Source organism: Eulemur rufifrons, chromosome 8 (genome assembly GCF_041146395.1).
Source record: "Eulemur rufifrons isolate Redbay chromosome 8, OSU_ERuf_1, whole genome shotgun sequence".
In the NCBI taxonomy this organism is placed as follows: Eukaryota; Metazoa; Chordata; class Mammalia; order Primates; family Lemuridae; genus Eulemur; species Eulemur rufifrons.
Window position 1 is genome coordinate 38,857,696 of NC_090990.1, and position 15,861 is coordinate 38,873,556.

General features: G+C 37.6%; 1 protein-coding gene, 1 non-coding gene and 1 pseudogene across 3 annotated transcripts in view; 2 read left to right on the forward strand and 1 right to left on the reverse strand.

The window, feature by feature from the left end:
• Positions 1-11,902, forward strand: part of ZYG11B (zyg-11 family member B, cell cycle regulator) — a 71,610-nt gene extending 59,708 nt beyond the window's left edge. The window contains exons 14-15 of one of the 2 annotated variants that reach the window (XM_069477946.1): positions 8,523-8,573; positions 10,668-11,902. In XM_069477946.1, coding sequence (XP_069334047.1) covers positions 8,523-8,573; positions 10,668-10,858 — 242 coding nt within the window. In that variant the 3' untranslated portion in view covers positions 10,859-11,902. The remainder of the gene's footprint in view (positions 1-8,522; positions 8,574-10,667) is intronic. The other variant, XM_069477947.1, reaches the window with a different exon arrangement.
• LOC138389527 (large ribosomal subunit protein eL8 pseudogene) lies at positions 3,491-4,302 on the reverse strand (annotated as a pseudogene).
• On the forward strand, positions 5,328-5,434 carry LOC138391052 (U6 spliceosomal RNA). The gene has a single exon (XR_011234693.1). It is a non-coding gene; the product is annotated as a U6 spliceosomal RNA (small nuclear RNA).
• Positions 11,903-15,861: the final 3,959 nt, after the last annotated feature.

Genomic DNA, 15,861 nt, shown 5'->3' on the forward strand with positions numbered 1-15,861 from the left:
GGGACTTTAACATATCTTTTCATGGGACACAATTCAACCCATAACATATGGCTAATACACTTATTCAATGAATTTATCAGTAATTTATATAAGCACTTACCTATTAATGAACATTTAGGTAGTCTACTTTTTCATTTTAAAATTATATTGAAAAGCTTGTTTTTACAGAGATACTCATTCCAACATTATTTGTAATAGCAAATAACTCTTAAGTTAGAGGTCCAGCAATAGGTAAATGTTAAGTACTGTTGAAATATCCATACAGTGGAATATTTGCATGTCATTATAAGTGAAGAAGACATAATAAGAAATTACATAAGCAAGAACTTACATTCTAACTGGTACCAGATTAGCACTTTAGCTACAGAAAAACTGAGGGAGAAATTTGAAACTCTTTTCAGATTAGACAAACGTAGCAAGGATTCTGATCCCTGAAAGAAGGAAAACAAATGAGCTTCACTTTCTCCCTGATTTTCTTCCTGTAAGCATTTACTAGACCCTGGCTGTCTTAGTCAATTTTGTGTTACTATAACAGAATACTTGAGACTGGGTAATTTGTAAGGAACAGAAATTTATTTCTCATAGTTCTGCAGGCTGGAAGTCCAAGATTAAGGCACTGGCATTTGATGTCTGGTGAAACCCTTCTCACTGCGCCCTCACATGGCAAAATGCTAAAGAGCAAGCTAGCAGGGTGGCAGAAGGAAAAGCTAGCAAGCTAGCCGAATGCTGTGCCTTAATCCTGTTAACAAGGAAGGAGCCCTCCTGGCCTAATCACCTCTTAAATGCCCCAACACTTAATACTATCACATTGTCAACACCTGGATTTTGAAGGGGACACATTAAAACCATAGCACTGGCATAAGATGGGGGAACCAAGCACAGCACAGCAATTTCATTGAGCCAAGGAGACAGAGATCAGAGTTTGGCAAGATTTTGGGGTGCCTGGAATTATGGGCAGGGGCAGAGTAATGCAGAGGTGGCAGCTACATCTAGAAAGCACTCTAGAAATCTTTATAAGAGTCCGTTATGTCGGCCGGGCGTGGTGGCTCACGCCTGTAATCCTAGCACTCTGGGAGGCCGAGGTGGGCGGATCGTTTGAGCTCAGGAGTTCGAGACCAGACTGAGCAAGAGCGAGACCCCATCTCTACTAAAAATAGAAAGAAATTATATGGACAGCTAAATATATATATATATATATAAAAAAATTAGCCGGGCATGGTGGTGCATGCCTGTAGTCCCAGCTACTTGGGAGGCTGAGACAGGAGGATCGCTTGAGCTCAGGAGTTTGAGGTTGCTGTGAGCTAGGCTGACGCCAGGGCACTCACTCTAGCCTGGGCAACAGAGTGAGACTCTGTCTCAAAAAAAAAAAAAAAAAAAAAACAGAGTCCGTTATGTCTTTGGCTAAATACTAAGCTGTGCATGCCTAGGGTGAGATTCCTTGCAGCCTGGGAAAGTACAAATACCAAGGAGCTGCTAACTGAACAACACCTGGAGTTCACACAGGGTTGGGAAATATGTGAGCTCCAAATAGAGTGGAAAGAACAATACCCAGGGCATTCAGTAGAGATGCCAGAAAAGGTTAAGGCTAAACTAGCCCCAAAATATTGGCCTTTGGGCCAATCTTAGCAAAACTTAAACACAGTCTTGAAATGATCAAGCTGCTCTGCAAATAAATAAAGTCTACCAGAGAACAACTAAGCACTCTTTAAAAAAAGACAACAAAATCTAAACACTCAACAACATGCTTAGGGTCTGGTAAAAATTGCTAGGTGAAGGAAGAAGGAAAAAATGTGATCCATATGATCCATAACCAGGAGGAAAATCAGACAATTAAAGGAGACCCAGAAATGATGGTGAGGATGGAATTTAGCAGAAAAGGACTTCAAAATATTTCTTATAGATGTGAGCTAGGATTTTAAAGAGAACATGAACATTAAGAGAAAAAAATATGATATAAAAAAGTAATACAGAAGTCCTAGAGCTAAAAGCTTTGAATATCTGGCCTAAAAAATACCTAATGAGCTTAAGAGCAGAAAAGCTACACAGAAGAAAAGATCAGTGCAATTGAAGACATAGAAATAGAAACTGTCCACACTGAAGCATAAAGAGAAAGAAAACTGGAATATAAAAAAGAAAGAACAGGCCTGGTGTGGTGGCTTACACCTATAATCCTAGCACTCGGGAGGCCAAGACCAGAGGATTGCTTGAACTCTCGAACAGGAGTTCGAGACCAGCCTGAGGAAGAGTGAGACCCCCGTCTTTACTAAAAAAAAAAAAAAAAAAATGGAAAAAATTAGCTGGGTGTGGTGGCACGTACCTTGGGAGGCTGAGGCAGAAGGATCACTTGACCCCAGGAGTTTGAGGTTGCAGTGAGCTACAGCAAAGCCACTGAACTCTACCCAGGGTGAAAGAGCAAGACTCTGCCTAAAAAACAAAACAAAACAAAACAGAAACTTAGTGACCTCTGGGATAACATCAAGTTGCCTAATGTGTAATTAGAGTCCAGTAGTGGAAAGAAGATGAACAGAAGAAGATTGGAAAAAGTGGTGGTTGAAAATATCCCAAATTTGATTAAAACTGTAAAAACCACAAATGGAAGAAACTCAGTGAACACCACACAGAATAAACCCAAAGAAAATCATACCAAAGCTCATCATAATCAAATTGCTAAAGGCCAGCACAGTGGCTCACACCTGTAATCCTAGCACCCCGAGGCAGGAGGATCGCTTGAGCTCAGGAGTTCAAGACCAGCCTGAACAAGAATGAGACCCTGTTTTTTTTTTTTGAAAAAAAAAAAAATTGCTGAAAACTGGTAATGAACAGAAAACTTTAAAAGCAAATAGAGAAAAAAGGCATGTTATGTATAGTGCAACAAAAGTATCTTCAACTGAATGAACTTATCACAACATATCTAAATGGATAAGTTGCAGGTAAAGCAATACTTGGACTTTTATAGCATTAAAGGCCTATAGTAGAAAAGAAGAAAAGTCTCAAATCAATGATGTCATTTGTACCATAGGAAGCAAGACAAAGAAGAGCAAATTAAACACATTGTAAGCAGAATAAAGGAAATAACAAGGATCAAAGTAGAAATCAATGAAATAGAGAACAGGAAAAGATAGAGAAAATTATTGAACCAGAAGCTGACTGGGCTTGGTGGTGCACACCTGTAGTCCCAGCTACTCACAAGGCTGAGGCAGGAGGATTGCTTGAGCCCAGGAGTTGGAGGCTGCAGTGAACTATGATCACACCACTGCTTTCCAGCCTTGGCAACAGAGTGAGTCTCTATTAAAATTTTTTGTAAAAAAGCTAGTTCTTTGAGATCAATAAATTTGATAAATGTCTAGCCAGACTGTTCAAGAGAAAACATAGACACAAATTACCAGTATCAGGAAGGAAAGATGTGATATCACAACAGATTCTTCAAATATTAACAGCATAATAAAGGAATTTTTTGAAGGAGAATTTTTACTATTTTTATGTACAGAAAACTCAACAGTGTACATTTAACCCAGTTTAGTGGCAAGCTCTTTAGCCTTTGCCTTTCCTAGCTTGGCAATACTAGCCACAGATTTTGGATCCAGGACATTGCCTTCCCAGTGATGGCAGATGTCATTATATCTGTCATTGTAATTGGTCCTGATAACTTCTACCAGCTTAGCCAAAGCCTGTTTGTCTTCTGAGTTAACCTGTATGAAGGTGACAGTGGTGCAGGTCTTTCTATGGACCAGACATCTCAGTCTTGCCTTCCCCTTGATAATGCAGTAGGGAACGCCCATCTTAGGACACAGGGCAGGCAGGAAGACAACCAGCTTGATGGGATCCATGTCATGTGCAATCACCACCAGCTGAGTCTTCTTGTTCTCTACCAAGGTGGTGACAGTATTAACCCCTGCTCAAAGGACAGGTGGTCTCGTAGTGGGGATATCCCCATTGCTGACAGCTTTTTTCTTAGCCTGGGCCAACAGTCTCTGCTTGGCTTGCTTTGTCTCTGGTCTGTATTTGCGAGCCAGCTTAAGCAGTTGAGTAGCTGTTTGTTGGTCTAAGGCCTGGGTGAACTGGTTAGTTGCAGGAGGCACTTTCAGTGGCTCATAGAGGATAGCCCTTTGCCACCACAGCTGGATATAGCGGGGCCATTTGACAAAGCAGTGAGATCCCTTTTGAGCTGGATGTCTCATCTGATGCCAAAATTCTTTAAGCCTTTTCTCAAACGGGGGACTTACCACCTTTGTGGTCTCCTCCTTCTTCAAAACAGCAGCCCCATGCCACCTTCCTCCCCTTGACCTTCTTTCCGTTCAGCATCTTGGGTGGCTGGAGGAGACTGATAAGGAATATTTACGGACAACTTTATGCCAATAAATGTGACAACTTAGATAAAATGGATAAATTCCTTAAAAGACACAAATTACTAAAGCTTACTCGACAAGAAATAGATAACCTGGATAGCCCTATATCTATTAATGAAATTCAACACTAGTTAAAAGCCTTTCCACAAAGAAAACTCCAGGTTTAAATTATTTCAGTGGTAAATTCCACCAAACATTAAAAAAAAAAAAAACTATATAAAGTCTTTCAAAAAATTGAAGAGGAGGAAATACTCTTCAATTCATTCTATGAGGCTAGAATTACCTTGATAATAAATACCAGGTGAAGACATTATAAGAAAAGAAAATTGGCCAGGTGCAGTGGCTCATGCCTGTAATCTGAGTATTTTGGGAGGTCGAGGTGGGAGGATGGCTTGAGATCAGGAGTTCAAGACCAGCCTGGGCAATATAGTAAGACCTCTGTCTCTACAAAACACTTTTTAAAAATTGGCCAGATGTGGTGGTATGCACCTGTAGTCCCAGCTACTCGAGGCTGAGGGGGGAGGATTATGTCAGCTCAGGAGTTGGAGGTTGCAGTGAGCTATGATCACACTACTTCTCTACAGCATGGGCAACAGAGCGAGACTCTGTCTCCAAAAAAAAAGAAAGGAAAAGAAAATTACTGAATGATATATCTCATGAACATAGGTGGGAAATTCTTAACAATTTTAAAAAAAATGGAATCCGAATCCAACAATGTATAAAAAGGACCAAAGAGGTTATTCCAGCAATGCGAGATTGGTTTAACATTTGACAAGCAATGTGTTTTATCCTATCATCAGAGCAAGAAAGAAAAGCTATCTGGTCATCTCAATAGATGCAGAAAAAGCATTTGACAAAATCTAATGCCCAGTCCTGATGAAGAGCATGCAAGGAAAACCCACAGCTAACATCAAAATTCATAGTGAAAAATTAAATGTGAATGCTTTCCCCCTAAGATCAGGAACAAGACAAGAATGTCTGGTGCTCGCTTCGACAGCAGATGTACTAAAATTGGAATGATGCAGAGTAGATTAGCATGGCCCCTGCACAAGGATGACACACAAATTTGTGAAGCATACCATATTTAAAAATATATATATCTGATCTCACCACTATTCAACATTGTAATGGAGGTTCGGCTAGGGTGGTCAGGAAAGAAACAGAAATAAAAGACATCAGGTTGGAGAGAACGAAGTAAAATTGTTTTTATTCACAGATAACATGATCATCTATGTAGAATATCCTATGGAATTTACCAAAGGACATCTAAATCTAATAAGTGAGTTTAGCAAAGTCCCAGGATACAAGATCAATATACACAAATCAGTTGCATTTCTGTATACTAGCAACAATCAAGGTAAGTGGAAAAGTGACATTTATGATTGCATCAAAAACTAAAATATGTAGGGATATCTGACAAAGATGTGCAAGACCTGCACTCTGAAATCAACAAAGCATTGCTGAGAGACATTAAAGAAGGCCTAACTAACTAAATGGAGAGATTTACTGTGCTTATGAGTTAGAAGACATAATGTGGTTAAGATGGCAATTCTCCCCAATTTTATGTATGGATTTGATACAGTCTCAGTCAAAATCCCAGCAGGATTTTAAGGAGATGATAGGCTGATTATAAAATTCATGCAGAAATGCAAAGGACCCAGAATAATGAAACAACTTAGAAAAAAAGAAGAACAAAATTGGAAGACTTACACTACATGACTTCAAGATATACTGTAAAACTACAGTAATCAAGTGTTGTGTGGCATAAAAATAGACAAAGGTAGTTCAATGGACCAGAATAGAAACTACAGAATTAGACCTATATATATTTATATACAGTTAGTTTTTTATATAGGTTCAAAGCAATTCAGTGAAGAAAGGATAGTCTTCTCAACAAATGGTAGTGGAACAACTAGATCTCCATATGCCAAAAAATTGAACTTGATCTATACCTTGTACTATATATAAAAATTAACTTTGAAAAAAAAATTTTTTTTTAACAGAGTCTCACTAAGTTGCTAGGCTGGACTGAAGCTCCTGGTCTCAAACGATCCTCCTGCCTCAGCCTCCTTAGTAGCTGGGACTGTAGAGGTGCTTACCACCAGGCCTGGCTACAAAAATTAAATTGATCATAGAGCTGAATGTAGAACCAAAACCTTTTAAAAAGCTCTAGGAAAAAAAATCAGAAAATCTTGCATTAGTCAAAGATATCTTAAATATATACAAAAGCATGATCTATAGAAGAAAAAAATTGCTACATTGGACTACATCAAAATTAAGAACTTCTACTCTTTGAAAGACACTGTTAAGAGAGTAAAAAACCAGTATGCATACCAGGAGAAAATATTTGCAAATGACATGTCTGATAAAGGACTTGCATATAAATATATAAAGAATTTTCAGGCCGGGCGCGGTGGCTCACGCCTGTAATCCTAGCACTCTGGGAGGCCGAGGTGGGCGGATCGTTTGAGCTCAGGAGTTCGAGACCACCCTGAGCAAGAGCGAGACCCCATCTCTACTAAAAATAGAAAGAAATTATATGGACAGCTAAAAATATATATACAAAAAATTAGCCGGGCATGGTGGTGCATGCCTGTAGTCCCAGCTACTCGGGAGGCTGAGACAGGAGGATCGCTTGAGCCCAGGAGTTTGAGGTTGCTGTGAGCTAGGCTGACGCCACGGCACTCACTCTAGCCTGGGCAACAGAGTGAGACTCTGTCTCAAAAAAAAAAAAAAAAAAGAATTTTCAAAACTTAAAAAAACAAAGTAAAAAAATAGACAAAAGAATTGAATAGATCCTTCACCAAAGAAGATTAACGGATGCCAAATAAGCCCATGAAAATATGCTCAACTTCTTAATGAGAGACATATAGATCAATGCATTAGAATTAAGATTCTAATCTTAATTATTTGACATCTATGATCAAGTAATTTTCAATAGAGTGCCAACACAATTTGCAGGGCATGGTGGCTCACTCCTATAATCCCAGCACTTTGGGAGGCCTAGGCGTGAGAATCACTTGAGACCAGGAGTTCAAGACCCGCCTGAGCAACATAGCAAGACCCCATCTCTACAAAAAATAAGAAAAATTAGGTGGGTATGGTTGTGCGCACCTGTAGTCCCAGCCACTTTGGAGGCTGAGGCAGGAGGATTGCTGGAGTCCAGGAGATTGAGGTTACAGTGAAATATGATCACGCCACTGCATTCTAGCCTGGGGAACAGAGCGAGATCCTGTCTCTAAAAAAAATAATAAGTTTAGGCCGAGTGTGGTGGTTCACGCCTGTAATCCTAACACTCTGGGAGGCTGAGGCAGGAGGATCGCTTAAGGTCAGGAGTTCAAGACCAGCCTGAGCAAAGAGCGAGACCCTGTCTCTACTAAAAATAGAAAAATTAGCCAGGCGTGGTGGCTTGTGCCTGTAATCCCAGCTACTTGGGAGGCTGAGGCAGGAGAATTGCTTGAGCCCAGGAGTTTGAGGTTGCTGTGAGCTAGGCTTATGCCATGGCACTTTAGCCCAGATGACAGAGTGAGACTCCATCTAAAAAGAAAATAATAATAAATTTTAAAAAATAAATCTTCATGACCTTGGATTAAGCAGTTGTTTATTTCTAGGACACCAAAAGCACAGTGGCAAGAAAAACTAGCTTAATTAGATTTAATAAAAAATAAAATTTTTTGCTTCAAAGGAACCATCTAGAAAGTGAAAAAAAAAACATAGAATGAGAGAAAATATTTGCAAATTATCTGTCTGATAGGAACTTGTTTTCAGAATATATAAAGAATTCTTACAGGAACTTGTTTTCAGAATATATAAAGAATTCTTACAGGAACTTGTTTTCAGAATATATAAAGAATTCTTACAACTCAATAATAAAAAGAAAAATAACAATCTTTAAATGGGCAAATAATCTGAATGTCTATTTCTCCAAGGAAAATATAGAAATGACTAATCAGCACATGAAAAAAAGGTCAGCATCATTAGTCATTAGAGAAGTTTATATTAAAACCACCGTGAGTTACCACATCACACCCATTAGGGTGGCTGGCTATGATAAAAAAGATGGTCAGTAACAAATGTTGCCAAGGATGAGGAGCAACGTTCTCATTGCTGATGTGATTGTAAAGTTGTACGCCATTTTAGGAAACTGGTGATTTCTTTTTTCTTTTGTTTTTTCAGAAAAGAGGTCTCCCTGTGTTGCCCAGGGTGGAGGGCAGTGGCTGTTCACAGGTGTGATGATGGCACTCCTGGGCTTAAGGTGTTCCTCCCACCTCATCCTCCCAAGTAGCTGGGACTGCAGGTGCACATTGTATCTGGCTCAATTTGGCAATTTCTTTTAAAGTCAAACATGAATTTGGCATTTGACTGGCAATCTCAGTATATTTTCTCAAGAGCAACAAAATGAAAAGTCCAAGAATGATCATAGTAGTCATTATAGCCTAAACCTAGAGGGCTAGGGGGACCAACAAATGTCCATCAACACAGTAACAAATTAAAAATATATGACACATTCAATGCAATGGAATACTTTCCAGCTTAAAAAACTACTGGCTGCTCATGGTGGTACATGCCTGTGGTCCCAGCTACTTGGGAAGCCAAGATAGGAGGATCACTTGAGCCCAGGAGTTCGAGGCCAGCCTGGGCAACATAACAAGACCCCATCTTTTAATAACAAACAAACAAAAACACCCAACACTGTTAATGTGTAACTCATGCTGAACAAAAGTATAAAACTTTGTATAAATGGAATCATATAGTATATATTCTTTTGTATCCATACAAAAGAATATATACTATATGATTCCATTTATACAAAGTTCTAGACCAGGCAAAAGTAGTCCATATTATAGAAATTGGAACAGCAGGCTGGATGTGGTGGTTCATGCTTGTAATCTTAGCACTTTAGGAGGAGCATTGCTTGAAGTCAGGAGTTCCAGACCAGCCTAAGTAAGAGCAAGACCCCTTCTCTACAAAAAATAGAAAAACTAGCCTGGTTTAGTGGCGCATACCTGTAATCCCAGCTACTGAGGAGTCTGAGGGAGGAGGATCACTTGAGCCCAGGAGTTTGAGGTTGTAGTGAGCTGTCATGACCCCACTGCACTCTAGCTGAGGCAACAGAGCAAGACTCTGTCTCTAAAAAAGAAAGAAAGAGAGAAAAATTAGAACAGTGGTTACATGGGATGAGGGGGCACAGGAGAGATTGACTGCTAAGGTGCACAAGGAAACTTTTTAGTTGATGAAAATATTCTTTATCCTGATTGTGCTCATGGTTATACAGATATATGCCTTTGGCAAAATTTATCAAGCTGTAGATTAAAAATGGTTCATTTTGTGTAAATTACACTTTAATAAAAACAACTGAAACTAAAAAAATCCTTAAAAGTTATATGTACGTAAAAGAAGAAATATTTTTAAAAACAAAAGGCAAAGAAAATATTAAAAAATTTAAAAGTTGCATGTGCAGTATGAGTGACATTAAGTTAAAAAAGAAAGCATAGGAAATGCATAAAAGTATGACAGCACTTATCTTACCTGTAATTTTGAGTCAAAGATAAGATATGGAGAGGAGTGTGAGAAGGACAAAGGGATGAAAAATTACCTATGGGGTATAATGTACACTATTTGGGTGATATCTACAAAAGCCCAGACTTCACCACCATACAATATATATATGTAATGGAATTCAACTTATATCCCCTCATTTATTTTTTATTTATTTATTTTGAGGCAGAGTCTCACTCTATTGCCTGGGCTAGAGTGAGTGCTGTGGCGTCAGCCTAGCTCACAGCAACCTCAAACTCCTGGGCTTAAGCAATCCTTCTGCCTCAGCCTCCCAAGTATCTGGGACTACAGGCATGCGCCACCATGCCAGGCTAAATTTTTCTATATATATTTTTAGTTGGCCAGATAATTTCTTTCTATTTTTAGTAGAGATGGGGTCTCAAACTCCTGACCTCAAGCGATCCACCCACCTCGGCCTCCCATATGTCCCCTCATTCTGTTAAAATTTATAAAAACAAAAAAGGATGAGAGTCTTATGGTTCTGATTCTTTTTATTTTCTTTGTCAGATTATATACATCTTGAGGGTAGAACAATTTATTTGTGTTTGTTTGTTTGTTTGTTTGTTTAGGGTATGTGTATTATTTATGTGAGGGCCTTGTACTGTAGACATAACATCATTATAGAGGTATTTATTAAGATATAACATGTTAGCAGTCAGTCAAAAAAAGCTAAAATTTAAATACAAAAAGCTCCTAACAACTCATTTTTTTGTGTGTGGGATAATCGTTTTAAGAAAAGCTGTTTCTCCTGTTTTCTTTCAGCTTCAAGATATTGCAGCATGCTGATTGAAGAAGGAGGATTGCAGCATTTATACAACATCAAAGATCATGAACATACTGATCCCCATGTCCAACAGATTGCTGTGGCCATTCTGGACAGCTTAGAAAAACACATTGTGCGCCATGGGAGGCCACCTCCCTGTAAAAAGCAGTCCCAAGCCAGACTAAATTGATAGCCATAAGTAATTGGATAATTGCATCACAGGCATCCTTTTTGTGATTGATCCATTTGGAATATCTTACCCTCTGTGATGTTTTGGGGGTTTCTATGACAAGAGTCATAAGATCAATTTGGGATTAATAATGTACAGTACTGCCCATGTGAACAGTCTTTAATTTGTCTTGTGATTTTTAACTTATGAGGCAAGAAGGGTCTCTTCCTTTATCATTGCCTTTTAGGAAATTTTCCACATCTTTCAGTGTTTGAACTTACCTGTATTTGAGATCTACAGTTTTATGGTAAAGTTTGCACGAACCCTTAGGCCAGACTTTTCTGATCTCAAAGTCCCTTCTAGTCAATTTGCAGCTGCAGATAATCTGTTAACCTGATTTCTGCTTCAGTTGTAAATTTTATACTGCTTCTGTATAAAATGCCTTTATTCTCTATCTGTTCACCTTTTATAAGATGTCCTTCTTATTGTGAAAGAATGGAAGTCAAAGTTGACTCCTCATGGAAGCTACTCACTGGCAGGAGCCTGGATGGCTGGCAGAAAAATATGTTAGAAAGAAAATCTATTAAGGGAGAACATTGTTTAGGAACTGGTAATTGCTTTCACGGGATAGTTTTAAAAATGGGACAGGCTATCCTTCTGGAGCCCACAGTGAACAGAAAATTGTTCTCCCTATTTATGCCTGGAAGCATGGACTGCTACTTCTTACACAGACTGCTGTTTACTCTCTAGAAATATTTCCCCAAGCACCACACTGTAAAATAATACAGCATTCTGTGTTAAAGATGTCCAACTCTACATGTTATATTGTGAAAATGTGAATTTTTAAAAATTTTCTCTGGTTAAAACTTGCCATTCTTTCTCCTCTATTCCAAAGTCATTTTTGTTCAGTGGAATAGAGACTCCAGCATAGTGTTAACCTGCTCAGTTAAAATATAATTAACAACAGTAAATTTTGCCTTTAAATTTTCTTTTGTTGATAATACATGTATCTTATTAATGTGCTCATGTTGGAGAAGAATGTCCACATCTCACTGTTAAAAATGAAAAGAGAATTAGACTGTTGTTAAATGGTTACATGTAATGATTCCACTTGCAGTACATAACAGGAAATAATTTTGAGGGATTATTTTTTAGATAATTACCTTTCCTTTAAGATACCTGATACAGTATAGTAAAGAATCAGTTATCATTATATCAATAATAGCACTTGGGAGACAGCAAGTCACCAAGAAACTTAATTTCCATTTAAAATTTTATTTTATTTATAAGATTAATCTGCAATCTCAAATACTACAGTTTTTTCTTAGATGGCCAAAATGTTTTCAACAGAGTTTTTAAATGGAAAGTTTAAATTACTGTGACTATTCACTGTAATTTAGAAAAGACATTAGTGCACTGATAACATTTTTGACACACACGTTTCATCCGACTATCACAGTAATCAGACTTGAAGTTTTTGGAGTTCCTTAATGGGGATGAAAACTGAGTTAAATTAAAATATGTATTTAGAACCATTAAAAACCATATTAAATTGTGGGTTAAGGCTGACTCAATTGGTTTAAGGAATTTTTATAGGTATATAAGATAAATTTTCACAGATTAAGTTTATTCCAGAGAAAATAGAAAATTCTTTTGAAGTTTTTTTTTTTTTTTTTTGCCTTTTTTCTGAATTTTAATGTCTAAGGCAAAATTTAGAAAATAAGATGGCCTGCAGTAGCTTCAAAGTTGCTAGGTGTGTTGACCATTTCCAGGTCTTTTATCTAGTGTAGTTAAGGGAAAGCCTTGAGAAGTTTGGCTTCAAGTTTCTATTTTATACTATTCAAGACAAAAGCGCATGTTCCTTATAGGCTAATGCTAAGTTTTCAGAAATGGCTAAAAATGTACAGAAAACAGTAAATCATTGTTTATTCAGATTCACTTCTTGATAGATGAAGACTCAAAAATATTTAAAATTAAATTTAAATTTACTACTTCAAGCATCAGTAATAGCCAGATACTTCTGAGTCTTAAAAGCAAAACAATTGATCACATCCCAAATATATAAAAATTTTAGTGCCTTTGTGGTTGGGATGGTTCTTAAAAACTCTGTATATAATTAAGGCACAGAATTGTCTGTAAGGTCTTGAATCTGGCTAAAATATAGTAGTTGTATATATTGAAATTTTGAAGCATAACTGGCCAGTGTCTAGTTAGAATCTATGAGGCCTCCCTTTTGCAGTTGTAGACTAGAATGTAACAGTTCTTGGTGCCTTCAAGGGTTACCTTTCAGTGGCTTAGAGGTGCTGTTTCAAGCACGATTTAGACTAGGGTTGAACCACTCATTGCTCAAATCATTGGTGTGCTCAGATATTATAAAACATAACCAGATCAGTCCACAAGTAAGAGTTTAGATCTACTAAAGGAGATGGAATTGGGCCAGGAACAGTGGCTCACACCTGTAATCCTGCCACTTTGGAAGGCCAAGGCAGGAGGATCCCTTGAGGTCAGGAGTTCAAGACCAGCCTGAGCAAGAGCAAGACCTCCATCTCTATGAAAAAATAGGAAAATTAGCCACGTGTGGTGGCGCATGCCTATAGTCCCAGCTACTTGGGAGGCTGAGGCAGGAGGATCCCTCGAGCCCAAGAGTTTGAGATTGCAGTGAGCTATCATGATGCCACTGCATTCTAGCCAGGCAACAAGAGTGAGATCTTGTCTCAAAAAATAAGTGAATAAAAATTTTTTTAAAAAGAAAATAGAATTAGACTTTTTAGAGTATAATGGTATATTTTGGTATCATTGAGTAAAACAACAAATTAGAGCAAATATAATGAAGACATTCTTGGTATCGAGTAAATTTTGCTGTGATCTTTATACTCTAAAAAATAATTTTTCCTTTTTTTTTTTTAATTTTTATTTTTTTGAGACAGAGTTTCACTCTGTTGCCCAGGCTAGAGTGCCGTGGTATCAGCCTAGCTCACAGCAACCTCAAACTCCTGGGCTCAGGCGATCCTCCTGACTCAGCCTCCCAAGTAGCTGGGACTATAGGCATGTGCCACCATGCCCAGCTAATTGTTTTCTATATGTATTTTTAGCTATCCAGCTAGTTTCTTTCTATTTTTTTAGTAGAGACGGGGGTCTCGCTCTTGCTCAGGCTGGTCTCAAACTCCTGAGCTCAAGCAATCCTCCCGCCTCGGCCTCCCAGAGTGCTAGGATTACAGGTGTGAGCTACGTGCCCGGCCTTAATTTTTCCTTTTTGCAGTTGAAAAGAAACAGAAATTAAGTAGTAATAAGGGGTTAGTTTACCCTCTGGCCAAGGACTCAGTGGCTACTGATCTTAATTAGTTTGGGATCTTTAAAAAGCATACCGGACCCACAGTTCTAGGAATTGACCATAAATATTGCTGCTCATCACTCCTAGACAGGAATGCTATTTAGTGTCACTACCCAACTTAAGTGGATTACTCAAGGTGGAGGTGAACAAAGCTGCTATGTTAGTTGGCTTTCATGATATCCTTTATTTGCAAACTTCCAAAGAATCAAACATTTATGTTTCAAACCATCAATCCTATATATCCAACTTTAGGAAGTTGCTCTTACAAATGGGACTTTTTCTGTTGGCCTGTTTTCTACCCATTCACATTAATTTAGCTGTTTTTCATTATGCCATTTGTCAAGATAGCATTGGGCCATCTTATTTCCCTTTTGAGCACCTTTTAATGAAAACATATTTTATGTGTAAAATTAGGGTAAATTAGATTAATGAACCACAGATTTGGCTTACTGTTTTAAAATGCATTAACCCTCCATAGAACAATATGCAGCAGTACCCAAGGTTGAAAAGAGGTAGCAGGGAAAACAAACTTACTGTTTTATATATAATGAAACCCACCCTCTCTTGCCCTCTAATGATATGTTTACATTGTTTGGTTATTGTACAGCTTTTATCATGGTATTAACAGTATTATTAAACTGAAGGCATAAGGCAGTATCATACTTTCAGCTGATGTGGGCTCCTCCAGTTTTATCTGTATGTTACTCATTTGAGGACTTTGTACTGCAAGGGCTTAGGAATAGTGCTGTGAGACAGCTTCCAGAGAGGTTTGCAAACTTTTGGTTTTCCTCTCAAATCCATTGTAGCAGTTTCAGATGATTTTGTGGATAATGGATGTTTAGTCTACCATTCGCTGTGTATTGACACAATTTTAATTTTCAATGTTTACTCATAAACTGTTTACTTTAGGAATAATGCAAAAACAACTGTTGTCCAGTAATGAAAATAACAATATGATAGGAAAATATTCTCATTGTGCTTTAAATGAGTCATTGCTTTATCTTATTTAGTATTTCATAGATTTGCATGACATGGTACACTCCTAATTATGCATTCTTTGGTTTCCAAATCTTAACCTAGGACTCTCAGTGTTAACTGACTGGTAGCCTAAGAAAGATCTTTTTCTGCCTGTTTCTCATTTTCCCCACTTTTTTGGGTAAATTATGCAAAAATCAGTGCTGTTTCTCATTTTCTGAATGAAGTAAAGCTCTTTTGGATAGCACAGCTTAACTTTATAGCTAGATAGAATGGCTATTAAGAATATTTTAAAAATCCAAATTTACCAAAATTATTTTATGAGAAATCATAAATCTAGTTTAGTAATAGTATATGCTTAATTTTGGACTTATTTTGGGGAAAATTGTTCAAATTGGGTTCTTTTAAGCTTATTTTAATCAGCTTAAAAGGAAGAAACTATAATACTTAGCTAATGAAAGCTGAGATGCTTTAATAAAAGCAGGAAATTCTTTAGAGCATTTTTTTCCTTTAAAAATGGGAGGAAGTTATGTCAAGATTTATACACAGGTAATCTGCAACATAAAATTTCGAAAATCCCTGACTTTTGTAGAATTCCCCTGTCAAATTCTCACTGACTTGTGTTAGAAGAGCTATCTTTTGCTTGAATTCTGATGGAAGAGTTTACTTCCTTTAAGGATATGAAAAATTCATTGGAAAGTATAATGTATGTACATTT